The 27,412-nt window shown below is 47.3% G+C and overlaps 5 protein-coding genes across 5 annotated transcripts; 3 read left to right on the top strand and 2 right to left on the bottom strand.

Annotated features, from left to right (window-relative positions):
- Positions 1–487: 487 nt before the first annotated feature.
- On the bottom strand, positions 488–1,274 carry F5J12DRAFT_785055 (uncharacterized protein; the record flags this gene model as incomplete). Its single annotated transcript, XM_051743162.1, has 3 exons — positions 488–705; positions 931–1,054; positions 1,098–1,274. The coding sequence occupies 3 exons, from the start codon at positions 1,272–1,274 to the stop codon at positions 488–490; spliced, it is 519 nt and encodes a 172-aa protein (XP_051597130.1).
- Positions 1,275–2,352: 1,078 nt separating this feature from the next.
- Positions 2,353–2,692, top strand: F5J12DRAFT_850655 (uncharacterized protein). The gene has a single exon (XM_051746520.1). The coding sequence runs from the start codon at positions 2,438–2,440 to the stop codon at positions 2,669–2,671; it is 234 nt and encodes a 77-aa protein (XP_051597129.1). The 5' UTR covers positions 2,353–2,437; the 3' UTR covers positions 2,672–2,692.
- Positions 2,693–4,284: 1,592 nt separating this feature from the next.
- F5J12DRAFT_785053 (uncharacterized protein) lies at positions 4,285–7,392 on the bottom strand (the record flags this gene model as incomplete). The annotated part of the gene is made up of 15 exons (XM_051743161.1): positions 4,285–4,323; positions 4,368–4,394; positions 4,446–4,520; positions 4,753–4,799; positions 5,078–5,188; positions 5,229–5,336; positions 5,374–5,855; positions 5,901–6,004; positions 6,047–6,127; positions 6,326–6,355; positions 6,484–6,552; positions 6,707–6,806; positions 6,914–6,970; positions 7,105–7,153; positions 7,290–7,392. 15 exons carry the CDS (start codon positions 7,390–7,392, stop codon positions 4,285–4,287), a joined length of 1,482 nt encoding a protein of 493 aa, XP_051597128.1.
- A 2,727-nt stretch (positions 7,393–10,119) lies between these two features.
- On the top strand, positions 10,120–10,849 carry F5J12DRAFT_785052 (uncharacterized protein; the record flags this gene model as incomplete). The annotated part of the gene is made up of 3 exons (XM_051743160.1): positions 10,120–10,291; positions 10,352–10,533; positions 10,688–10,849. 3 exons carry the CDS (start codon positions 10,120–10,122, stop codon positions 10,847–10,849), a joined length of 516 nt encoding a protein of 171 aa, XP_051597127.1.
- Positions 10,850–15,719: 4,870 nt separating this feature from the next.
- F5J12DRAFT_725106 (uncharacterized protein) lies at positions 15,720–16,226 on the top strand (the record flags this gene model as incomplete). The annotated part of the gene is made up of 1 exon (XM_051741592.1): positions 15,720–16,226. One exon carries the CDS (start codon positions 15,720–15,722, stop codon positions 16,224–16,226), a length of 507 nt encoding a protein of 168 aa, XP_051597126.1.
- Between the last annotated feature and the right edge of the window lie 11,186 nt (positions 16,227–27,412).

Genomic DNA, 27,412 nt, shown 5'->3' with positions numbered 1-27,412 from the left:
GCAGGATCACCCACGAAGCCGCATGAACTGAGACTTGGATGACGGACACACGAGGTAGCACTTACTTGTCATCGATCTCTTCGTGGGCCTACTCACAAGGATCGCCTTGATGGTATCAATGCCACGTACATATGCCCCGCAAAGGGGGAAAGAAGGGCACTAAGTGTCTTGTAATAATGCGACGAAGTGACTAGGTGCATTGATGTAGTTAACTGTGGTCATTAGTGACTGACAACAGGTAAGTATAAGTTCGCACTTCATGACTAAATAGCAGGGAACAATACTGAGTGCGTATGGTTGTCCATTAGTTAATAAGTGGACGTCAAGGAAACCACAATCACCCAAGGAACAACGGACGGCAGAGATACCACAGAAGAACGTGGTGTCAGGCAAACATCCAACAGGGGGCGGGGTTGGTGGAAGTGCCATCTGAATTATGCATGCATGTCAGCTCAGTCCGACTCAGTGCAGGCATCACAGGTTTTGATCACATCATTTGGAGAATAGCCCATGCAAGCACTGTCGCGATACCACTGTAAGCCTGGCCAACAGTGGTTCTGACCGCGCTATTCGTGGACGAGGGCGTCGCACCCACTGATGTAGTGCTATGAGAACCAGAGAAGGGGCTAGTGGGGCTGATCACACTACTGGCAGGGGGTACCGAGACGACGCCAGTGCCAGTCGCAGGGGAATTAGTTGGGGAGACTGGGACATGGTCAGTGGAGTTGAATGTAGCACAGTGAGATTGTCACCAACACTGGGACCCCGTCTGAGACGCCATAGCATATGAAGTGTGGTTCGTGTGGTCTTGAGACGTCGTGGAGGGTGGAGGCAGGGCACCCACTTGAATACAAGACGTCAATAGCTCTATCCGGCATTTGGATCATAAACGTTCAACCTCCAATGGTGCAATGAAACAGAAAGACTCACGGTTAACTGCGCTTTTCGTACTGGTGGTGGTACTGGAGCCGTCGAGAAGCTCACTTATGCATTCGAGGCAGTTACGGTAGTTTTGAATGAAGCTCGATTCACAGCATAGGGATGCTTGACAGCCCTGTATGTATGCATTGTTACAATTGACGCAACGAGTGAGTAACATTGCTTGCCGACAGGTTGGTATTGCTCGATAGAACACTACAACCAGTTGTGCACTGTGATACGACGGAGGCACCGTACAACGCTTGAATAGCGTCCACGCTGTATGGACCAGGGCCGATGTTCTGAGCACCGCTCGCGGCCACAAACGCTGCGATCACAAGTGAGGCGACTCGCATTTTGGAAGATTTTTCTCCTGGCACTTGTTACTGATTCAGAGAGGACTTGAGGGTAAGAGGAGGTGGCCTCGAAAACCGCACTAGTGCCCAATATATAATGCGCAACATGTTTGCAAAATGAAGCCTAAAAGTTGCTGCGCAGGCACGCAAAATGAAAGATCCAGAACCTAGCAGGTGCTTTCGTTCGTGGTATCGATACCGCCCATCCAGACTCCGCTGGCTGCTCTGCCCTGTGTCCTACAGAGCTATGATGACGGATGTTGATAGGCTACTATGTTCTGCGATGGAGCTTCACATACGTAAGGCCATGACTACAATTCGGTTCGTCAGTGGGCCTGGGGCCTAGACACACAGCAACTGCTGGCATATACTTACATATACATACATATGTAAGGAGATCCAATGTCCTCAAGTATGTTTCACCGGTGCGCGCAGGAAATTTCGGCCCCGGCCAAGAAGCGCAAAAGAGTGGGAAAAATGGCGACATCGCAGTATAGCCCTTTACGATTCAGAGGGGGGCGTGAGCCGTGAACGAGGCACCTGGACGGACGCATCCGATTGGCATTGGGCGCCTTGAGAGGTGCACACCAGTTCAACAGCAAGTCGTGTGCGTATTCGATTGCATTCCATTACGCAGACGCGGCGGCATGACAGTTGGCAAAAAAGCACATTCTTTGTTTGGGCTTCTCCAATGATTGATTAAATGATATTGACGCCTGCCTCACCAGCCCTTCGGCATACTCCAGCTATAGTGGCCACAGCAGGTTCAATTCTCCACGTCAACGATGAAACTGAGACAGGCAGCGATTGTCTTCCGTCGAGCCTTTGTCTCAAGAAGACTACAACGATGAGGCTGTCCCAGAGCGGGCACAGCCCAGTAATTTCCGACTCGGAAAATTTCCAGCATCAACTCGACCCTCTTATACAAATCAGATCAACTCAAGCACCGTAACCATGCTCGCCCTGCGGCAATTAACCTCCTCCCTTGCACCGGCAGTCAGACCGGTCCGCACAGAGATAAATCATTACATAAGTAATCGACTTCACCCAGTTCCGTGTAGACACTGTCGAGATATGCCTGTTTTCATATTCAGAGGGTGGTGAGGCAACTTTGGGTATAGCTTTGGATTGGGTGGTCTAAATAGCGTGGTTCATGTCTATCCATGTATGTCTATGGGTTTCCTACCATCTGCCGTAGTTTGGTGTTGATCCCCTCAGCTGTTATCGTTCGAGGGTCTCCCCTCTCTCTCCCCCAGCTGATACTTCACAGGTGCGTGCACAATAGCTTGCGCATTTCACCATCCTACCTCCCGCTTTTTCAGAATATGGTACCACTCAATGAGACCTTTCAAATAGCTGTAGTTTATGTGCTTTATTTTTGTTGTTTTCCTTTTTGACTTATGACTACTGTGTTTTTGCTTCGTAGTGCACAAATTTGCACACTTAGTCAGCACCCAGTAGTACATGTGCATACATCTTTTGATTATACAAAAATAATAGACAAGTTGCATTGTACAAAACATGTGCAGCTGCCAGCAGGCACCTTGTTTACTACACCTGAGCATGCTACAGTTGTGGGGTGGCTGGTGGGATTTGCCATGCGGACTTGTTGAAGCATTTGCATGGATGTCAAAAAAAGCCTCTCAATTTTCAGGGTGCAGTGACCTTGTAAACAAGGTGACATGTGCATGTCAGACTTGGAAGACACTGCCACAAATATGGTGCAACTTCTAGTAACTTAGACTGTCAGTTATGCATCCATTATCCATTGTGCAAAGTTAGTGTCCTAGTCCAATGAGTACTAATGGCATTGTGAGTACTCTACCCTAAAGTCCATAGCAAGGCCTGAAAAGTAAGGAGTTTCAGTGGTGAGTTGGTTCCCATGCAATTATGACCCTGGTAGAGACCTTGCAAGCAAGGTAATCAGTTATTAGGCAGTTCCAGGGTCCACAAAATCAAATTTAAGTACCGAAATATTTCCCAATATGGTATAGATCCATCATGTAACATACTAATCATGGGGCAGAGCCTTGGGTGCATAGTGTTGGAGATATATTCTCCCCTGTGTTCTGCTCACTTTGGTGCGATGTTTGGGTGCTTACATAATCACCTTAGAGCGCACATTTTACAGTAGTTTATTCACTGTTCCCTCAGTAGCTTGTTGCACTACTGAGGGTAAGCTCACTTTCACTACCAGTATTATACTTACTGATATCCTGTAGATACCTGCAGGTTGGTCTAATACATCAGTAGCTTGTTGCACTACTGAGGATACCTACAGCATCCTTCAAAACATAGAACCCTGGAAACCTCAACCCCAGTGAAGACTGGCTATGGCCAGGTGTGAGGTGAGGTGACAGGATGTGACCAAACTGGGCAAGTGATATGTGGTCACACAGAGTCAGAGCCTGCTAGCAAGATGAGACTAACATAGTATGACCAGGTACTACCTCTGTATGATACCATATGATCTTTTTGGTGCAAATATACTGGCTCACATCTGGCCACATTGAGTCATGCCCTTGTCAACCTTGCCCAATATGATTGCATGTGACCTGGTGTGACATGATATTACCTAGTGATATCAGGCCATATTCACACTGGCACTGCACCATCTGCTCAAAAATGACAAGGTATGACATTATGTGATGATGTATTACATTCTACAGGGTGGGGGCACTAATATATGTGACCACATTTGGATACTGGAGATGCAGGGTGCAGCAGACAATACATATGTGAAGTGGCTGACAATACATGGGAATGGGAAGACAACACATGAACATGAAGGGGCATTCAATACAGATGGTGCAGGTGCACAATGCAACAGATGATGGGGGTCCAATTAGTCGAATAGTACACAACATTAGCAATCTTGATGTGATGTGATGTGAATAACTTGAATAATAAACAGGTTTAATGTGAATGATTCCAGGAGAGGGCATTGACAATGTGAGTTGATGCAATATGGGTATTGATATAAAATGGTACCCTAGTTGTGCAAGATACCTTACTCAATGATGGACTTGGTCCAGGTATTTTTCGCAACCTAATAACACATTAGTGTGTTTTTCTGGCATGTTTGTCACTTACAAGTTCTTTGGCTTCATTGTTGTAAGTCTACAGGTTGTCAATAAAAAGAGAGTCAACATGGAAAGCAAGTATGTTCACCTTGTGCACAGCTGGAGATAACATCTTGTCCCAGTACACATGGAAATCTTCTTTCTGTCCATTGGGGTTGATATTCTTCAACCATCATAGCATACAGAGGTTCCTGTTGAGTGTGTTAGCATGCACAAAGAATTCACTTCCACATTCACTATCGTCCATTCTTCATGCCTGAGGGCTGCAGAGGCTTCTTTGCTTTGGTTGTTGAGTCACTCATGCCAGTTATGCATTCATTGGATGCATCGGCTAAGGCACTTGTCGAATCCTGGTCTTTGGAAAGTGTACTGTGGGAGGGGCCTTGTTTGCTGACTTGCTGACTTTCTGTAATGGGAGGGACAGGTAATACATTGACTTTTCCTGAAGCCATTGCAAGCAAACGCAAACTCTTGCAAAACTGACATGAGAATTAGTAAATGTGATCCTGAAGAGTGCATGAGGTTACATGGGATTATATATGACAGGATGGTCAGTGGTGGTCAGGATGTTGGCATTGTTGACATTTGGATTGTTTTCCTTAGTTGGCCAAGGCTGTGCCCATGTGCTGGGGGGTCAATTGTGCTGCAGTGGTCTCCACAGGAGACACTGGTGGTTCTATACAGGTGTAAGTTGGTGCCATAGAGGAGTATGATGCTAACCTTGTATTGGTGACTCTACATGAGCTGCTGAATCAACAGATGTCGAGGATGAGTCTGGTGCCATGAGCTTTAGTGATTCAGATGGGTCCCAGGACTGCAAGGCTGCTGTGGCTTCACATATCAGTACAAAGTATCAGATAGGATTACTCACATTTTTGTTTCCTGTTAAATGGCCTTAATGAAGCATCTGCAGGCCCCTTGTGTTTTTTACTGCTGGGATTGAGGCTTTTGAGGTCTTTGTCATCATCAAAAGTCTCTCCTTTGATTGCATCACAGTGTAGTCCTCTTCAAATTACCATTCTCATCCAGACATTTTGTTCTCCAGGCCAAGTATGTCTTCATACACAGATGCTTGAGTTTCCAGCCACTTTCTGCAAGCTTGAACAGGGGGAAGTCCTTCTCCATATATGCCTGTATGAATTGGAGTGCAGTCATGCTTGCTCTACCCCAGGTATCTGGTGCTATTTTGTGCTGGGTAAGTTCGATCCACCCTGCACATAGGGCTCTTTGAATCTTGGTTAGCATTTCTGACAATGGAACATCACCATTTTTGTCCTCGAGATATGCATATAGTCCATGGTTGCTCCCTCCAGCCTCTGGGGAGTCCAACCAGTCTTCATAATCTTTTCTTGTCCAGCACTGCACCTTTGGGTGTGTGTCATGCAGTGGGGGGTTCTCACCTGTGGTCATCAGAAGCTGTAAAGGTGAGTTACTCCTGAGTAGACTCAGATTGCATGTTCCCAAATTAACTACATTTGTGAGTTTGTCGAAGAGGTTCCTGTGTAATGATTAGCAATAGACAGTCTATAAACTAATATCTTACTTGATTGTGTCACATTCCATGGTTACCTTGACCAAATGCCATTCCAGCACATTGCAACAATCTTGTAAAAATGTGATGTGCAACTCCTGCTGCATATATGCACCCTAAAACATGGTAAGCACCTAGTTTTAATTCACCATACTTACATTCACTTGATTAATTGGACTCTGGGGTGAATATGGTGTAAACAGCTTTTGTTGAGGGGGTAGGACACCAGGACTGTTATGCTGCAAAGAAGAGAATATCAAATTATCGTTGATGCAGTCACCTGTTGGGGCTGAGAATGGGTCACCAGACTGAGGTGAGAACAACAAGCTGTTGTTGAAGCTGAAGTGTGAGTCGCTGGCATTGAGGGAGCACATGGTAATATAGAGACAGGGGAGGATGATGACTTGGAACATTTGGCTAAGGTTATTTTCTCATACCTTATTAACTGCTACTGAGTGCCTTGTAACCTTAAACATAATGAAATGTCACCACTGACTAATTTGACATTTGCTCCCACTCTGACTATTACAATGGTTGGTAATGTTGTTGTTGTTGTTGTTGTTGAAGGTCTTTCTTCTGACTGGGATGCATATACCTTTTCATTGGACATGCCTTCTCCTGGAACTAAAGTAGAGTTTTCTTCCCAATCTGCTTTTTGACTTTGCTAATCTCATTGAACACATTGGAGAATCATGTTGCACATCAAACACCCTGAATTCCACAAATACAACCATCCTCGTGTCAAGGAACCCTATGCACAACTTGTGTCACTCGAGAACATCAAGGATCCCATGAAGTTGGAGGGGGCCAGCCAGGACCTTACTGCTTCGAAGCTCGAAGAACCCAAGCACGAGGCCAGCCAGGCCATTACTCTCAAGCTCGAAGAATCCAGCAAGTGTCATGTCAGGTTGGAGGATTCTGATTGTGACACAAGTTTGTAAGTTGATTATTCAAAATTTAGTCAAATCTAATGATTGAGGCAGACAGTCTGCTACTGTAGCTCTGTTGCCCTGCACTGTCCTCACCTGGGACAATGGAAATCCCCAGGCTGAGGAGGGCACACCATCCCGACCTTGGAAGTACTATGTTTGTTCATTTGATCCCTCCATTCTCCCCATCGAAATCATGCATAGGAGGGAAGCAATGGAAAGGTATGAGGATAGGCTTGAGAGAGAGGGGAAGCACTGTAGGCTGGCCTGAGCCTTATGATACCTACAATTTGTTTTGTTGTACTTGTATGTTCACACTGTCAATACTCTCAATATCTGTATGTATCATGAAAAGGTTGAGTTCAAATGACAGACATGCATATTGTGAAACAATATAATTCAAGATTGTGCTATACCCACTACTCAACATCCTCATGTGCATCATCTTTGTCATCTCTTTCGACATACACACTATATGGAACCCCCCAGTCAGATACATCAAATCCAGGCCTTTCCATCATACAATACACCAGCTCTTCAGCACCCAAGGGCAAGACCATTTTCTGTGGGATCATTGCAATGATGCTGATGATTTGTTTGAACATGAACTACTGATATAGTGTTGAGCAGTTGGGAGGCTAAAAGAACATGATTCAAGAGTTTCAGCAAGTCTTTGTCAGGCACAGAATACAAGCAAATGATCGCAATGTCAGTGAAAGTCCAGTTGCCATCTGCAGCTTGAATTGGCAGCCTAGTAAAATATTGGACTTTGGCACAGCAGGTGATACCATTGCAAAGACACTACATGAAGAGCTAGTCAGCATTGTGATCAGCTTCGGTAGGATGATGTACTTACCTTTATATTGTGTGAGACACAAAGTTGCTCTGGAGGTTGAAGACTCTCTCTCCAAGCTGAGCATGCAACCTGGCCATTTGGAAGATGAAGTCAGGCCCACTTCTTGATACATGGCAAAGGTTGTCTGGGCCCAAGAAATAGTGTGATGGCAGCTCCTTCATCACCACAGGGAAGGATTGAGGTCTTGGAATGTTTATGAAGCAGAGCGAAGCTGTCATGAAGATCAAGGGAGCTGTAAGGTAGTCCATTGACTGAGTCATTGAGCTTGGGTATGATGGAGATGAGTGAGTTAACTTGACATCAGCAGATGCCCTCACAAGAGAGATTTGCATATGGCTTGGAGGGCTGTTGAATCTGTTCACTGAGATTCCCAATGGTCTGCTCCATGGGCCATTGCACATAAGAGATAGGGGGACCTTTATGAATTGCCTCTGGTACAAGATGGATGACTTGGTGTATGCAAGGGTGCACAAAATGAATACAAGCACTCGCAAAGCTGGTAATAGATGGATTTGAACTCATGCTCCCAGCTGCAGGGGAGTGCATGCATGTTGAGGAGTTGTTCTTCTGTCAATGAGTGTTGGCACATGATCTGAAGTCTGCAAACCAATTTGCAGTAATTCACCCAATACAGTCTGGGCAGGAGGTTGTAGAGGAGAATTGGAGTGAGGGAAAATATATACAGCTGGAACTCCCAGGTCTTGTATTGTGTATTGATTTTTTCAGTGATGTTATGAGGCTTGTGATCATAAGAGCTGGGGAGATGATGACCTGCATGCTCAACAGCTGCTCCATGGTTATGCCAAACTTCTTCATCAGCTAAAACAGCCCATGGCCATGTCCCTGGATTGTTGTCTGCTACATGATCAATGGTACCATGCCAGAGGGAAATGAGAAGGTCACTGATATTTCTGGCAAGATGCATGATATCAGTCATCATGCACAGAGGTACACCAAGAGAACAAGTTGGCTGGAGGGCAAGAATAAGAGGTGGTTTGGTGAGGCTGGTGTCAGTTTTCTTCTTGTCCCATTGAGAAGGATTCTGAACAGTGATGATAGTTCTGAGATTGTCAGCATACTCAGCACATCCACCTAGTGGAAGATTGAAGATGTCAATGTCAGCATGGTCACTGCCATGAACACAATGGTTGTGGGGTCTGAGTAATGCTGGGTAGCAGTGTTTGCCATTGGTTTTGTGTCTGCTGATGGCACTGCAATACATTTGACAGTCATTCTTGCCACTGTGACCAACCATTCCATTCCAGTAGACCAATCCAGGCCCATCTGCAGTGGTGAAAAGGAGATAAACATCCAAGGAATAGTGCACATTGTGATGGGTGTTCCAGATAGGGAGTCCTTTGGCCTGAAGGGCTGCAAGATGGTGGATGCCAGGAAAGAGGAAAGAGTCTAGATTCTTGGGTTTGTTAGGGCTGGGAATAAAGCCCCCAGGGCAGATGTGGAGTTTGTGATATTGTTTGTCCAGTGGCAAATTTACAGTGATCCATATATGCATCCAACAATCTGACTCCTTGCTGTTGAGTGAGAGCATGAGAATGATGTCATTGCATTTGATGTCACCATCGAGGACAGCTGTGAGGTAGTCCCAACCCATAGCAATGTCATTGATTGGCAGGATGTGACCAGTCTCATGTAGTTGCTGAAGGACCTCGACTGTATGCTGAGGGAGGTATTCCATATCAATGGCACTGTCCCTGTGCCAGTAAAGAGCTTGTAGTTGGGGGCCAATTGGGATTGTTGTGAATGTCTGCATAGCAACCTTGGATCTCCCATGTGTTCCTTGAAGTTGTTCCTCCTTCCACTGAGAAGTACAACATATTGGGCAGGCCTCAAGATGAGAAAAAGGTCCAGTATAGGCAATGCAGGACTTGTGGCACATGTTGTGCTCAATGGAGACAACCCCAGTGTGGGTGGTGATGACTTTTTTGACATTATAGAAACTAAGGATAGAGTCTACACCTGGGGTGCCAGCAAAGGCTGCATGGGCTGCTTCACAGACACAGTTGTATGCATGTTGTGACACATTCTTGAGGGCTAAGTATGTCCAGCTGTATCAGCTGATTTTGACCAAATGACCATGGTAATTACCACCATTTGAGTTACACAACCAATGGCAACTACCACTTCCCAATGTGGAAAATGCCCCTGAGCAACAACCTCCATTGGTGTTTGAAAAAAAAATCCAGATTGGGATGTTCCCATGGAATATATTTTGTTCCCCCACCAATTCTTGATTATGTGATGTAGCACATGACTGAATGTTCCCATGACATTATTCAATTCCTGATCACATGATGTGTCACATGACTGACACCCAATCATGGCTCATCACTTTCCAATCTGGTGAGAGTGTGGTATTCCTATATATTGTGCCTTCCCCACTGCCTTCTTACCACCATTCAAAACAATACTGAATATCAGTGACCTCATGACATCTGTATCCATTTTTTTCCTGCTGCAATCCACTAATTATGGATCTAGTGACCATGTCAACACTGTACTTGACCCCACACCTGACCTACATCCCACAACCCAGCCTACCAATGCTCATGACAACCCTGATGCCTATGTTGAGAAACTGATGCACCATTGGGTGAAAGGTCCATGCCTGGATTTTCTGTCCAGTCACATCACTGGTTATCAAACTGTGTCTATGGCAGGTGCCTCCTGTGCACAGCAGTACCTTGACTCAGTCATTAATGCATACTTCTCCAAATTTCCATGGAGGCTCAAGGTGTCTGAAAATCCCACTGCTCCAGCTTCTGAACAGCTGAACTCAATAGAGAACCTTTTGAAGGTGGAAATGGAGCAGAAACAATGCAAGGTTACTGCTATGCACAAGGTAATCAATTACACTCTGGAAGTCCATGTTCTCACTCCTTTTCCTGTCTAGGTGATCAAATCATGGCTCGAATAGCTGCATCAGAGCCAATCAGAAGGTTGGAGGAAATGTCATGGCATCAGAGAACAACATGTGGACCTGCCTTCTTGTACAGCTATCTGGCATAGGCAAGAAAAAGCCAAAGGCTTTGCAAGCCCACCAGTGGTGGTCCAAGGACCATTTTGACACCATTGTCAGGCCCAGTTTTCAGGAGAGATGCAATGCTCAGGGCATAAAGGGGAAGGCAATGGTAACCTTCCAAGAACAAGTCACTTGAGAACATTTTCTAGCAACCAATGGCCAAATCCCAAACCCATTACACTCAACTTGCCAGAGATGAGGCTCAAACAGCCATTGCAGAATGGACTGAAGCCCTCAGGTGCTGTTCACCCTCCAAAGTCAAAGTCAAAGTTTTTGACTTTGACTTCAGCAATGTAGTCATGTGATGATTATATAAGCTGTGCATGCCCACATGAATGTCAAGTCCAAGTTTTGGGCTTCTGCTTCAGTAATGTAGTCATGTGATGATTATATAAGACAACAACACAACTTATAGTTCAATAGATAACATTGTGATAACAGATCAACCAACTCTGCTATGGATCTTGAAGCACAGCAGCTCCAGCACCATCATTGTCACCATCTTGCTGCACTTGTAGTAGCAGTGATGATCCAGGTGCTATGCCTCCATGACCTCCTTTTTCATTCTGACTCAGAACCAATCCCCTACCATACCTCAATCCTGACTGGTGAGGGGTGGATGCTAGAGATCCTGAATGGTCATCCAGACAGGATATGGACTTGCCTTGGTGTCAGCCATGGGGTTTTTGATCACCTGATGCAGGTGCTCACCCATCATGGTTTTGTGCCTTCTTGCAATGGAATTTCTGTGGAGGAAAACTTGGGATATTCCTCTACACCTTTGTTACTGGGTTGTCATCCTGGCATGTTGCTGAGAGGTTCCAACACTCACCAGGGACCATCACTAGGTAGGGAGTTTGTTGGACTGTTTGATATTTTTCTCACAATTTTTTAGATATTTCAAAGCAATGTTGGCTTTCTTTTCTGGGGGACAATTCTATGCATCCCAAGTGCAATTCCCCACCAACAACACTCCCATATTAACTATGATTACTAGTGACCCATGCTTCTGATTTTTCCAGGATTGTATTGGTGCAGTTGATGGCACTCATATTCAAGCATTCACTGCTGCTGAGAACCAGCCTTACATGAGGAACTGGAAGGGCTACCTATCTCAAAACTGTCTCTTCATCTGTGATTTTGACTTCTTCACATATGCCCTCACTGGCTTTGATGGGTCAACTGCAGATGCAACCATGTGGCATGATGCACACAGGAATGACTTGCACATGCCACCTGGGAAGTACCTTCTTGCAGATGCAGGGTTTGGGACCTGTGATGCACTTCTGGTTCCCTATCAAGGTGTTCATTACCATCTGAAAGAATGGTGCCAGGCTGGACTAAGGTAAGTTGCTATTCCATCCTGCTCAGTGTACCTGTAACTTCTATTTTATAGACCTCAAAACCAAGAGGAGTTATTCAACCTTCACCATGCTGGACTTAGAAATGCCATTGATTGGATATTTGGTGTTATAAAATGCAGATGGAGGATTCTTCAAATTCCCCCTGAATATAGCATCCACACCCAAACTCAAGTACTTGCTGCTCTCTGTACCCTCCACAATTTCATATGGTACTATGATCCAGAAGAGTTCTTTGACCCTGAACTTGCCATGGACATAGGAGAGGGTGATGGTATTGGAAGCCTTGGTGATGGACCAGCAGATGCTGCAGAGAGGAGAAGGGCTGATAATAGGCATGACAACATTGCAGAGGAGATGTGGATTGACTATCAGCACCAGCTTACAATTAGGGGCCTTCTCTGAGCCTGAACATTCAGATTTCATGGTGTACAAATATATGTTCTTACAATTGTTTCACACTCATGTAGAAAAATAACTTGCATTGTCAAAAGGAAGCTAGTCATAGTCATGTACATTTTATTATGTACATATTTGTATAAAGGGGGGGGTACATTTGTATATTGTAAAAAAAAAAAGAAAAAAACAAACACCTATCTCTGCCCATCCCAGTACTTCATCAGCTGACACTGCACCCAAATCTGCTTCACCAGCTCCTGATGCTTGAGGAAAATATTCACTTCATCCAGAGATGTGCTGAGGAAGTAGTTGCTGATGTCAATCCGATCATCTGTCAAGAGCTGTGGCATGTTATTGATGTAGTCTATGGCAGCGTCAATGAGGGGATTGGTAATGGGTGGTGGGGGAAATGGGGCAGTGATTATGTGTGTGAAGTTATCAAGCCTGGAGGTGATGGTGGCAATGAATGAACTGCAATCTTCTTCAGCATGTGCTTTGGCTGATGGGGGCCAAGAGCACTTCAATCCACCTTTGGACATCACAATGGACTTGGCTTTCCTTTTTCTGCGACTGATGCTGGTGATGGCTGATGACAACGATGACCTGGCTGACACATGCAACAAAAAACTTGATGGTGTGGAAGGGGGGATGAAGTTTGGATCCATGGACTGTGTGTCCTCATGATGGTGAGCATTGAGAGCATGCATCATGTTGAGGAGGGAGAGGGAGGGAGGGGGGGTAGGAATAGTCAAAGCAGCAGGGGGTGCAGTAGAGGCAGGAGTATCAAAGGCAGAGGTTGTGGTTGTAGAAGGTGCAGTAGTGGTGTGTGGCCAGTAGATAAACCAACCTCAGCCATGTGAGGGGAGAAGGAGCTCTATGCTGGCAAAGTGGGGGAACCCAGAATTGCAAAACAGCTTTGTGTCTTTGTGTGCCTGACTAGATGTTAGTGGATGATCTGACAAGAAAAAAACTACATTACCTTTACATACCAATCCCAAAGATTGGCATTGTCCAGTGAGACCATTGCACCATGCTCATCATTGTAAGCAAAGCCAGAGGCCACCAATTTAAGATCAGTGATGGCATAGTAGGATTTTTTAAGCTGGATAATTGTTAGCAAGGCAAAAAAAAGAATGATACAATGACTTACTGCATTGAACTTCCACTCACACGATTCAGCTGTCTTATCACTGTTATCTGGACCTGGTGGATAATTATGAGCCATATGGGCTGCTGTGGCATTCCACATAGCCTTCTTAAAGTTCCCATTGCCAGCCTGTGAAAGATGAGAGGCCAAGAAATCCAGTAATGTGCCTTCCTCCTCTGTTGTCCATACTGCAGCTTTCCTGTGAGTCCTGGGGGGAGGCAGGGGGTTCTACAGGTCTAGAGGATTGATTGTAAGGCCATGCAAGCACAATGAGCAGGTTGATCCTGCAGATGAGCCAGACATTCGATGATCACAGTAACTGGGTGACAATGGTTGCATACCTCAGGTGGATGCATGTGATAGTTCACATCATGTGAACCTCTTAACCAAAGCTGAAGTCAAAAACTTGGACTTCACATTCACAGGTTGAATGGCACCTCAGTAACCCATCTGCCACCAATCCTGTATCACAACAGTCATATGTCATTTATTTCTTGATTCTTGATCTCTTATGATAACTGAATTTTCTTTTACAGTGCAATCAATAGGCTACCATCATTTGCTGGTCCACTCCTTAGTGGAATGCATGCAATCCTTGGCATGCATGTCACACTCATTGTTGGTGGCCCAGAGCCTCAAAAGGATGGGAACATCACTGTTTTATCATAAGTTTTTTTATTACTGTCGCTGTTACTTTCAGTCAACCCATACAGAATGCATGAAGGAGGTGACAAAAGTTCAGTGCCCCACAATTGGCAGGCTTACAACAAAGCAAAATATTGAGCTGTCACTCATTTTTTCCATGAGTATCTGGATACTTGCTACAGTAAGTTGTACACATGTCACAGCCCAGAGTTGACTTCATCAACCATCTCACTCTCTAGCACAAGAAGAATGTGATGCAAGCAAACTTCCCACAGAATTTGACAGGTTGATTTCCCTACTCCCTGATGACAACCCTGAAGGTGCTGACAAAGTCAAAGATGCTCCCAAAGCAGCAACAAAGGCAACACTGATCAGTGGGTGCAAGTCTAGAGGGCACACACGTGAATCCATGGATTCTTCCAACCATTCTTCAGACATCAGCAAAGGTGAAGACAATCCCAAAAAGGCAACACTGAATAAGAAGCCCCCCAATAGTTCTACAGAATCATCTGGTAACAATGACAGCAGTGGCAGCAGAGAAGATGATGACAGTATGGACCACAACAATGGCTTCCACTGCTTGCAATGTGCCCCTTTACCATTTTCCACCAAAAAGGTAGATTATGTGTTCATTGGCCTGAATTTGAGGCACACAGTTCCATGAACCACCACCATTCCCTGCTGGGTGAGGTCCTGAAGATCTGGCACTCCTGCAGACCCCCAAGACAATGGTAAAATTAAACACACACTCCATATTCACTATCTTACACAGCAGATGGACCTGACAGCATGCAACAATGTCAGCATACTTTATCCCCTGATGAACATAGACAGGAATGCCAACCAAGTCCCCTCACTCATCATGATGAAGATGCTCTGTCCACACCATGCCAGCAGCCCTCACCCCCAAACCCAGTCTCACCACCATGCAGCCAGGAACATTCCACTATCTCCACTGGTGATACCAGCATGCAAGTTGACAGTGCTGCTGATCCAGATGGGGATATCCAGAGTTCCAGAATACCCCAATGTTCTCTCATTGTATTGAACTCTGTTGAGGAAGGGTCCAAGGCATTACCAAAAGAACATCACCTCATTTCACCCCCCAATGACCATGGACAGGAATGCCAACCCAAACCCCTTGTCACTCCTCATGATGAAGATGCACAGGAGCATCTGTCTATGCCTCACCAGCATGCTCACCAGCTCTCACCCCAAGATCTAATCCCCAGAAATGCCAATGCATGAGCCAACGGTGCTGCCAATGCTAATGAGCATACCCAGATTTCCAGAACACCGCAGCATTCTTCTGAGGTGCTGAATTCTACCACCAATCAAGAAGAAGAGTCCAAGGCTTCGCCAATTTTATCTTTAGGTGAGCATGCTGAACCATCTATTTTTTAATCAACTTTAGTAACTACCTGCCCCGAGACTCTTGCCCTGAATGGTTCCATATGTCATTCAGCTATGTTCAATTACCTGATCTTGGTGAAGAATTTCATAACCTCCTCAAAGTTTACTTCCATCTCGAAGGATCATCAAATTTTTCAAATAGGAAAGGAGTGGCACATACCTTAAGCAGCAAGTATCACCCTGAAGTGATTCATTGGTGGATCACACACACATGTACTGGATGTCCCCCAATCCTTGATATTGACAAATTTTCCAATGACTTCTGGACTTGGTGGTGTGAATTGCAACCCACCTGGAGGAAGGGATCAATGCCCAAGACTGCTGAGTTTGTTCCTGCACCACATATGCTGGCTGGTGGGTGGACTGAACTGAACAAACCTGGCTTGAATGGTTTCCTCAGTGATATCACTGCACTTCACTGGTGGGGATCCAAAATCAAAGCTAGGGCAGCACAGTATGGTTTATGGAATGCAGCTGTGGCAGATGTTTGTTGGGTAATGGAGCAGCTCATCAAATCCCAGTCCATTGATGATGGCAACCCCCAGTAAGTATTCATTTTACTATACATGTGTAACCTACTTAGTTATCTTCAAAGGACTGGGACAAAGCAAGCACTGCCAGCAGCCACCTGAATGAATGGCTGCAATCCCAAAAGAGCTCGGAGTTGAGCAGCATGATATCTCGTAACAATCTGCAGTCGAGTACACTAGATAGAAAATATGTATGGCATTTTGGAAATGGTCTATACATTGCATCATGGCTATTGGTACTTCTGATATGCAAGTTCACCCAGGAAATGTGCTTCTGCCGAAGTCAAGGTCCCCTCCATTGCCAAGCACAGAATATCCTCAAGTAGAATAGTTAGTTCCCTGATCCCACTGCACACCTGCTCACTTGCATGTCATTCTGGACAGATACCACACATCTTGTAGATGGCCACTTGGCCTTTGAGCACCTTACTGTGAATTTTCTTGACTGTAGCAATAGCATCCTCTATGATGCTAAGGTTGCCTGTCGATGACTTTGTGGCAAGTTCATCATCTGAGTCATCTGGCATGGAATCAATATATTTCCCAAGAATGCCTTCAATGAATGACTGTGGTGCCAGTACATATGCAACCAGCTCATCCTTGGCATCTTTGACCATAGCAAGACTGGTACTTAACATGAGAACTTCACTGTATTGGTGCCAACATGAATGGGAAACTAAGTATCACCTCTAATAAATCACAACTTACAGATCACTATTGTCGACACTAGAAGTGGCATCAGCAGACACTGACTTGGATCCTACACTATGGTTTGCACAGATTCTCTCTCTATGTCTGGACACTGATCTGTCAACAAGAGTAGAACAGCATTGTGGACTCAAGAGTCCTCACCTTGCATAGTACTGCCAGCGACTTTCTCGAGTGGCTTCCAGTCTGGCTTCCTTAGTGTGGTGAATATGAGGGCATGCCATGGAACAAGTAAGCACATGGAGGAGGGAGACAAAGATAAATTTGGAGTGAGTTCTCAGATTTTCAATCACTGTCCAAATCTCTAATAGTCATTTCCATACCTACTTTTGGTCAGGAAGCAGCTAGCATTATGGATTATGCTGATTATGGTCACAAGCTAATTCAGGGGATCAGAGCTGAGTGGCATATGGACATAAGAGTGGGAGCACATACATTAGTGTTGTGTGGTTCTTCAACATCATCCAGGTGGTGCAGGTCCCCCAGGAGCACTGGCAGACTGTGCACAACATCCTCACCATCGCCATTACAGTGCTGGTCACCCCAATTGCTATTAGATCTCACCACAGCCATGGAAGCAGATACAGTGAACATCATCTTGCATCACTGAGAGATCTGACAGAATCCAGGTACATAGTTGTCCAACAATGTAGTATGTTTCATTCATTTGTTTTGGCAGTACTGGCCACCTAGGTCACTAGTTGCAGCCATGCCAAGTTGTCATCACCTCATAGCTCTTGATCACTGAATTTGGAATATCTTAGAATAAGCCTGTGTGTGTTTGTGTGGTCCTCAATCATGCTAGTATACAATGAATTAGAATTGTGTTTACAAGTCAGTGATTAACAGCGGGTGATATGCACACAAAACCAGAAAAAAATGTGATGTGAAAGCTGTAAGTTGCATGTAGGATCAAAACTCGACACAATTACTTCGGAGCCAAATCTTGATTAATGATTGACTACCTGTAGGAGAGAAACCACTACATTACATTTTGTTCAAAGGTATTCACATTAACAACTGTACAATGATCATGATCTTTTTTGCTCACATTTTGACAACCAGTCTAGTGCTTGGTGCATACATTGTACTGGTTGTACCACTGCCAGGTCTTAAGATCTTACTGCCCAAGGTTCTGACTATGTCTCACACATGCCCTATGATTCACAGGCCTTTTCCTGCTGTGATTGGTCATACTAAAGTGATTGCCAATGTTTTGACTTGCCACATGTGCAACTGTGTAGCATGAATTTTTCTGAAAAATGCACTCAAGTCCTCAATGCCAAAACTGGTAGACAGATGCACATATTGTTAGCCTCGAGTACATAGTATTAACTACAGGCTTTTACAGGAAGTGGATTGCTTTCTATGGATCCATATCTGGCAAAGCTCCATGAACACCCCCCCTCATTTCCAAGTCACTATAAAAGCACAAGCCCAGATGAGTGGTCATTTACAAATCCCATGGCCACCATTGAACACTATTGGGCCATTATTGGGGGCCCTCACAGCAGTGTGCATGTGTACAGTTCAGATGATTGGTGGGTTATGCATTCCCAGGTGAGTGTATTGTTGAAACTTAAGCATTGACACTAGTCCATTGATCCCATGTGGTCATGCAACATCATCATTGCCAGTCGCAATCCAGTGTAAATCAGAGAATGAGGCAAGGCAGGTTGCAGGAACACTTCAAGGCATCATGAATTCACTGCCACATGGGGCAGACCACACCCAAATACTCACCACATTCAACATACCATCTGTATGAATGTTGCTTGAAGATGAAGCAGGCTTTTACACAATCATGATTGGCTCATCTCCCAGCATTCATTGCACAGTGTAAGCTAGTAGTTTTGATTATATGTCAAACCAAGCTTGACATTTCTAGTGAGAGTGCCAAGTGTGCAGAAGGGTCATTCAAATACCCTGTTACGCTTTCGTTCCTCCTCTTTCCTTTTTCGACTTCTCGCAGTCACGTGCGTCACGTGCCTGGTCGCGTCTCTCGCCGTGGTCGTGTACCTAGGAGTACGGATGCTGAAGGGAGAACTCGGATCACCCGCTGTCCAGGTATTTCCAATACCTGTCGAGACTCATCACTTGTGATCCGTCCGTGACGTTCGCCGCTCTTAGATTGCGCAGATGTCCCGTTTCCTTTTCCTTGACTCGTTTATGTTGCCTGATTGTTGTACTATAGTTCCGGAGTCTGGCTCTTCGCTGTGCATTGATTGCGCAGCCGGTATAGCCTTCGTCCCCTTGACTACCCACATCTTTGACTCCGGATGACTCTTATTTATTTCAGTGATTACTTTGTTGATTACTGCGGATACGCGTCACGACGCGTCTGTCGCGACTGGTAGGGTACTCGTACTCAGGGGTATTTAGTCCGACGTACTCTATCCTGTATCCTCAGTTTTTCGATAGCTTGCAACAGAGCTAATTACTTCGCTCCAATCCTCGTTCTCTCTCCGCGCGAACAACCTTAGGGACTCGCCAGCAGACAGAACCTCTGTCGGATTATTGCGATAACTCTGCCATAGGGGTTACGACAAGTTCGGCCCGTAGTCTCCCACCTCGCGCGCTTCGTGCCTATTCCATTTGAAGAAGTCACCGCGCTCGGGCATAACAAAATCGAAAAACTCCGCGCAGCTTTCGGGACTCGTCGACCTCTTCGCGAAAGTCTACTCGTCCCTGGTTACTGAACTTCAACAAACCAACAAACCAGTCAAACAAGGCTCGTTGGTCTCCCTACGCGTAAAGACTAACTTGCCTTCCTCCCGACCCTACTTCTCAACTCGACCTAACAAATCGATAACAAAATTGAGAAGCATCCCGCCACTCTAAATCAAATTCACCGCTCTACAGGCAACCATTAGGTTTTAATAGATCGCCTCCCTAGAGTCTCCTCACTACGCGCTCGTTGCTCCCTACGTGTAAAGCCACTCGCGCACAAACCCCTCTCTGCTGACAGGTTTTCTTCGGAAAATAAATCCTCCCTCAGCCGTCGTTGTCACTATCCGTCAAAGTGTCAAATCCCGAAAGGTCGAGACCACCAGTCCCTCCGCGTTTACCAAAAGGACTCGGTAGGAACCCGCCCTTACCACCAATCCCGCTAGGAAGACTTGGGCCGTCGGGCACAGCAAGTAATCCTAGGTTGTCTTATCTGTCCCGTTTTAGGGAATCGGAGATTGCGCTTAGTTCAGAAGAAGAAGACGATCGGAAGTCTGATACTTCTCTCGGATCAGTCCTCAAAGAAGAAGCGCAACCGGAAATGTCCATGACGATCGGTCACGGAGAATCAGCCCCTGAGATGCCACCGAAGGTATACTCCGAAGAGGAGCTGAGGGAAAGGTTGGAAAGACAGATGCACTCTTTGGCCGAGGACTGGCACAAGGTTGCCGGTACTGGACAGTCGAGTGATCCCTTCCCAACAGGTACGCCTACGGACTCGGCTCTACGAGCATGGTACGCCAGAAATTTCGGAAAGGTAATTCCCCCAGAGGGCCCCATTGGTGGGTCCAGTAAGGGTAAGGCCCCAGCCGATGCCGGCGATGACTCGTATGATGTCCGCCCACCCAACGGAGGTAGGGAGTTTAATGTCGGGCGTCCCGGAGAATACGATGGAAGCCACAACGGGCTTCAAACTTGGCTTACGCAGGTCGAAGGTTATTTGAACCTAAACAAGCACGTATACACCACGGAGTCTCTCAAGATCTCTTTTGCGCTCACGTACATGACAAAAGGAGCCGCGGTTACTTTCGCAGAAAATTATCAGAACGAAAACAAGCTTCTCGACGGAACCATCTGGTACACCGACACCTTCCAGCGGTTCGTTGAGCGTCTCAAAGCTACCTTCGAATCTGGTGATCAGACCGCCCTCGCAATCTTGCGGCTCTCCGACATCGCACAAGGAAAACGAGAACTCGAGGCGTATATTGCTGAATTTACCGGACTTGTTAACAAAGCCCAGTTGAAAGAAGAATCACGTGAAGCGGGGATCTTCTTTGGAAAAGGCCTTAATAAGGAATATCGAGATTGGATCTTGAATTCTGGACGCGCCCCTACCACGGTAATCGAGTGGATCCAGTGCGCGGGAGAAGCAAGAACCGCAATCGCTACCAAACATATCCTAGAAGGCAAGGAATCCCGGTATGAACGAAAGTTCATTCATTTCCGAGGAAACCACCGAGATCCTGACGCGATGGACGTCGATAAACGAAGGCGAAACGTACGCCAATCAAACGCTGACGTCACTTGTTACGAATGTGGAAAGAAAGGCCACTACAAACGTGATTGTCAATCCTCCAAGAGCAAGAGCCTCCCAGGCATACGAGTTGTTCTTTCAGAAGATGGAAAGAGAATGGCGTATGCGGGAGATCGTCTGGCAACGGCTGACGAGTTAAAAGCTCACGGGTTGCGAAAAGAGGATTTTTAACGGGGACCTCTGAAACTCCTAAGGAAGGTCCCGCATCTGTATTGTCCGCTATTTGTACTACCACCCTAGATGACGAGTCAACTATGCGAATTGGTTCTCCTCTAGGGCGGGTGTGGTTAACGGATTATAACACAGGAGTAATGGTCTGCATCGACTCGGGTGCAGAGGTTTCGCTCATCTCGGAGCGAATAGTACAAAAACTGAAGATCCCGACGTATAGGGTGAAGACCCGGTTCAAGACGACCTCCTTTACTGGAAAGGACGTGGAATGGGTAACCCGGAAAGTGTCGGTACGATTCCTCATCAAAAACCGGATCGTTCGCGTCAAGTGTTACGTGGGACCGTTGATCGGAAAAGAGCATATCCTACTTGGGATGCCTTTCCTCCGAAAATTCCAACCGCGTATAAATTGGGAAGACAACAAGATCTTGTGTTGGGATGATGGGTACGTACCCACCAGAGAGACTGACCTTTCCATTAGGAAAGAATGGCCCTGGTACTCAGGATCAGCGGTAAAGTTCAATGACGATGGATCAATAAAAGGGGAAGAGGTAAGTATAAACAAGACTACCCTCTCCACCGAATTGGAAGCCGCCTTGGCTTCGACAAAAGAAGAAGTGAAACTCCCTCGGGAGTACGAAGACTTCGCAAAGGTTTTCTCCGAAGAAGATATCCCTCTGCCCGTTCACCGACCTGGTTTGGACCACGAAATCAGGTTACGAGAAGATTTCAAACCTAAAAAGGCAGCGGTATATCCCATGTCACCTGACGAACTAAAGGTTCTAGATGAGTTCCTCGAAGAAAACCTGAAATGTAAAAAGATCCGACCCTCAACTTCGCCCCAAGCAGCTCCGGTATTCTTCGTCGCAAAGAAGGATGGAAAGAAGAGGTTAATCCAAGACTACCGATACCTCAACTCGTTTACCATCCAGGATGCGCATCCGCTACCAAATGCGCAAGCTTTGTTTGATGAATTGGTGGAGTCTCGCTTTTACGCCAAGTTCGATATTCGGTGGGGGTTCACAAATCTACGGGTAAAAGAAGGAGATGAGTGGAAAGGGGCTTTCATAACCCCTCGCGGGCTCTTTGAACCGACGGTAATGTTCTTTGGGCAGTGCAACTCACCTCCGTCTTTCCAGAGATATATGGACCGTACCTTTGCAAGCCAACGAGGAAAACAAGTAGGATACATGGACGACGTCGCTATCCATGGAAAGACGCGAGAGGAACTTCGCACTCGTGTGCGAGAGTTCCTGGAAATTTGCCAGAAAGAAGGACTTCGCCTGAAGATTAACAAATGCGTCTTCGAGGCTGAGGAAATCGAGTTCTTGGGAATGATTATTGGGAAAGGTCGTATCGAGACTTCGCCGACGAAGACGGATGCGATCGGTACCTGGGAAGCCCCAGAAAACTTAACCGGGCTTCGAAGATTCCTAGGCTTCTGCAACTTCTATCGCAAGTTTATCCCGTCCTTTTCAAGCGTCGCCCGCCCCCTTCATGATCTTACGAAGAAAGGGGTTTCCTATTCGTGGACGCCGGAACGTGATGAGGCCTTCCAGAAATTAAAGGCTTTGTTATGCTCCGCTCCGGTCCTCCTAATACCCGACTTTTCCAAGCCCTTCGCGCTTTTCACCGATGCCTCTAAACTTGGCACAGGTGCCGTCCTTGCCCAAAAAGGGACGGATGGCGAATGGCACCCGTGCTCCTACCTTTCGCAGTCTTTGGTAGGAGCTGAACAGCGGTACCAGGTCTACGACTTGGAAATGCTCGCGGTAGTTCGCGCTCTCAAGGCTTTTCAACCGTACCTACTTTCTCCGGTCGAACCCACGGTCGTTTTTACAGATCACAAAAACCTGGAGTACTACCGGGAGCCGCAGCAACTCACTCCGCGGCAAGCCCGGTGGGCCTCCACGGTTCAATCGTACCCCATTCGCTTCTCTTGGCAAGCTGGCCGGCTTCAGGTGCCAGCCGACACTCTTTCCCGCAAAAACGAGTCTGCCGAGCCTGCCCCCGTGGCCACGGTTCTCCCCCCGAACCTTTGGCTTGAGGAGGGGGTGGACACCCCAGTCCGACTCGTTTCCCCTTCTTTTTCCATCACGAAACTTACGAAACAACGAAAAATAAACCGCAGAATGTATATAAATCGACTCCCGGCTCGTATCGAGAGGTCGAAGAAGCAAGCGAAACCTTATTCTCGCCCGTCTGAGGATACTACAAAGGAGAAGAAGGACGCCCCGGCTCGCCCATCTGAGGAGATAGCCAAAGGAGCCCGAGGGGTTTTCGCTGTGTCGGCCGATTTATACAACGAAATAAAGAAAAACGCAAAAAAAGAGTCGCCCATAAACAAGGACAACGTTACCACGCATCCCGACGGTACTCAGCGTTACGGGACTACTCGTCTCTACATTCCCCCCGAAAACCGCCGCCATTGTATGAAGACCTATCATGACTTGGAGTCGTCCGGACACCCAGGTCAGAAGGCAATGATGGCTAAAATGCGTAAAGAAGTATGGTGGGAAGGTATGGGAAAGGACATCAAGTCCTATGTCGCGGGATGCCCGGTATGTCAAGGGAGTAAGGTGGTGACTCATCCGCCTAGACCGCCGGTTACGCCTCATGAAACGACCGTTGCGGTACTCCCGTTTCAACAAATCTCGATGGACTTTATTACGGATCTTCCCGTTTCCGGAGATGAAAAGTTCGATTCGATTCTCACGGTTGTCGATCAAGGGCTGTCCAAGGCTGCCCTGTTCGTACCTTGCCACAAGTCAATAGACTCCGAAGGATTGGCGAAGCTGTTCCATCGCTTCGTTTACGCCCGGTTCGGACTACCGGAATCGGTAATTTCAGATCGTGGCCCCCAGTTCGCGTCATCCTTTACTAAGGAGCTATACAAAGCCGTTGGAATACGAACCAAACTCTCGACCGCCTATCATCCGCAAACTAATGGAGAGAGCGAACGCGTCAATCAGGAAGTGGAAGGTTATCTACGACTTTATTGCTCCGAGTTCCCGAACTCGTGGAGTAGCAAGTTACCCTCCGCTGAATTCGCTCACAACTCCAGGATCCATTCCGTCCATCAAATGTCCCCCTTTTCCCTGCTCCTTGGTTACGACCCAGCGCCGTACCCGGAGATCAAAATAACCCCGGTCCCCTCGGTTGAGGAAAGATTGGAAAAGCTAGCGGCAAGTCGCGACGTCGCAGTTCTGGCCCATAAAAAGGCACAGGACTTGATGAAGTCGCGCTCAAAAGGGTCATATATCGCGCCCAAGGTAGGAGACAAGGTACTCCTGGATACATCGCACCTGCGCATCAAGAACCAGTGCGACAAGATTGCGCCCCGACGTCTCGGCCCCTTTGAAGTGACTCAGGTTGTGTCACCGGTAGCTTTCCGATTGGACCTCCCGCCGTCTTGGAAGGTTCATCCCGTGTTTCATGGGTCAAGGCTGTTCCCATTTGTCGAAAACGAGACATATGGAGCTGCGCCCGCAGCGCCCTTACCCGAGTTAGTGGATGATGAGGTGGAATGGGAGGTGGAGTCAGTGATAAATCACAAGGTTGATGGACGAAGAGGAAAAAGGCGGTACCTGGTAAAGTGGAAAGGTTTTCCCCATTCGTCAAATACGTGGGAACCCGAGGAACACTTAAAAGACCACGCCCAGGACGTCTTGGAACAGTACAAGCTCGCTCGTCACCTTAAGAACTAAATGGACTCCCCGCGTTCCGTAAACACTGAAAATGACTACCCCGATCTCCCCCTCCCAGAATCCTTTCATGACGCCTTTGACGACGGACTCGTACCCCCCGTCGCCACCTATCTCCCAACCTCTCCCCCGTCCTCTCCCGCCGGTTTTTATGTCTCTGGATATTCGTCGCCCGTGTCCCAGCCCCGTTCGGTGTCGTCCGTTACCACCCGACCTAGCGGACCGCGCCCACTCCAGGGCATCTCGGTCAAGCGCGTCCCGATCCCAAAGGTCAGAGTTTCCCCCGGTGGAAACAGTAGCCAGAAGGGAAAGGGAAAGGCGCGCGTTAGCGATGACCCCGATAGTGGAACCCCCAAGACCCGTGCCCCCGATGTTGCCGAATCTTCCGACGTACGCAGCGCCTTCACCACCTATGCTGACCGAGGCGACCGTGCCGCGCTCGACGTCCTTGCCGCAATCGCTGCCGCCAATGCCAGGGCTGACGAGCAAAGACTACCAGTCCCAGCAGCTGAATACGTGGACGTTGTTAGGGCACTTGACCTCTTCAAGCACGGGGACCACATTGACGGGTGCTCACCAGAACAAGATACGTATTTTGGGCTGCTGTCTGAGGTCTACCGAGCATCAGACGTGATGAACGGACTTATCTCGAAGATACGAACCAGGAAGTTGACAGGGGTAGCGCCTCTTTCGGAAGTGATCATGGTCGGAATGCTGGAGAAGGCTTCGGCCGATATTACGGAAGCCATCACCGGAGGAGCTTATCATCACTTACGTCAACAACAGTTCAACGAGTTCCTCGCGCCACCGGCTTCTCGCCTTCTTGATCGCATCATCCCGAAAGAAGAAACGCCTAAAGAAAGCAAAATGAAAGAAGACAAGGCGGATCAGGAGAAGGAGAAGGAATGGCGAGCGGTGGAGCTTTCCTATGTAGACTCTGGCGAACTCTTTAAAGAGGTTGGTGCTCGCCTTGGTACCGGGACTTACAACTCCTCTTGGGAGGTTCTCCTTCAGGATGCGTCGTGGGCCGGAATGCATAAACGATATCATAACGCAGTCCACTCCACCGACGCTCTCCCTGATACTCCCTTCGTCCCCGTCCCTGCAGATCAACTTCGGTTCTACCTCGGTGGGCAGTCCCCGGTCCCTGTGGGACACCCCTTGTATCAACATGCGTGCTACCAGTGTCGTTACTTGGGACATTGGTCGTGCCGCAACGGACGGGGCTCCCGTTTTACTCCGGCCCTCGAGGAACCGCCGTCTCCATCGCCTCCGTCGCCCGTCGCCTCTCGCACGCGTTCCCGCGTCTATACTACTCGCCGACCCCTATCCGCCCGTCTCACAAATGCGCCCACTTCGTCCTCAAGGGTCTGAGGACCTTGAGGGGGGGGTGATGTTACGCTTTCGTTCCTCCTCTTTCCTTTTTCGACTTCTCGCAGTCACGTGCGTCACGTGCCTGGTCGCGTCTCTCGCCGTGGTCGTGTACCTAGGAGTACGGATGCTGAAGGGAGAACTCGGATCACCCGCTGTCCAGGTATTTCCAATACCTGTCGAGACTCATCACTTGTGATCCGTCCGTGACGTTCGCCGCTCTTAGATTGCGCAGATGTCCCGTTTCCTTTTCCTTGACTCGTTTATGTTGCCTGATTGTTGTACTATAGTTCCGGAGTCTGGCTCTTCGCTGCGCATTGATTGCGCAGCCGGTATAGCCTTCGTCCCCTTGACTACCCACATCTTTGACTCCGGATGACTCTTATTTATTTCAGTGATTACTTTGTTGATTACTGCGGATACGCGTCGCGACGCGTCTGTCGCGACTGGTAGGGTACTCGTACTCAGGGGTATTTAGTCCGACGTACTCTATCCTGTATCCTCAGTTTTTCGATAGCTTGCAACAGAGCTAATTACTTCGCTCCAATCCTCGTTCTCTCTCCGCGCGAACAACCTTAGGGACTCGCCAGCAGACAGAACCTCTGTCGGATTATTGCGATAACTCTGCCATAGGGGTTACGACAAGTTCGGCCCGTAGTCTCCCACCTCGCGCGCTTCGTGCCTATTCCATTTGAAGAAGTCACCGCGCTCGGGCATAACATACCCTATACACAGGCACACCCCCTCATTCTGGCTTGTGTTGGCATTTGTGATTGTTAAAGGCATTCCTCAACACATGCCACCTTTGGAGATCATTGTGGAGGTCCCTGAGAGCCCCATTGATACCTTGGGCAAATGGCTCCATGATTCACTGCATATTTTGTCACAGACACCACAAACAGCCTCAGCATTTACATCCCATGCCTCATCTTCTGCAACCTCTACCTCTTCCACTAGGCTGGAGACTGCAATGAGTGATGCAGAGCCAT

Source organism: Pisolithus orientalis (assembly GCF_024613125.1).
Source record: "Pisolithus orientalis strain OTSU chromosome Unknown F5J12scaffold_32, whole genome shotgun sequence".
Taxonomy (NCBI): Eukaryota; Fungi; Basidiomycota; class Agaricomycetes; order Boletales; family Pisolithaceae; genus Pisolithus; species Pisolithus orientalis.
This window is presented reverse-complemented; position numbering and strand designations above follow the sequence as displayed.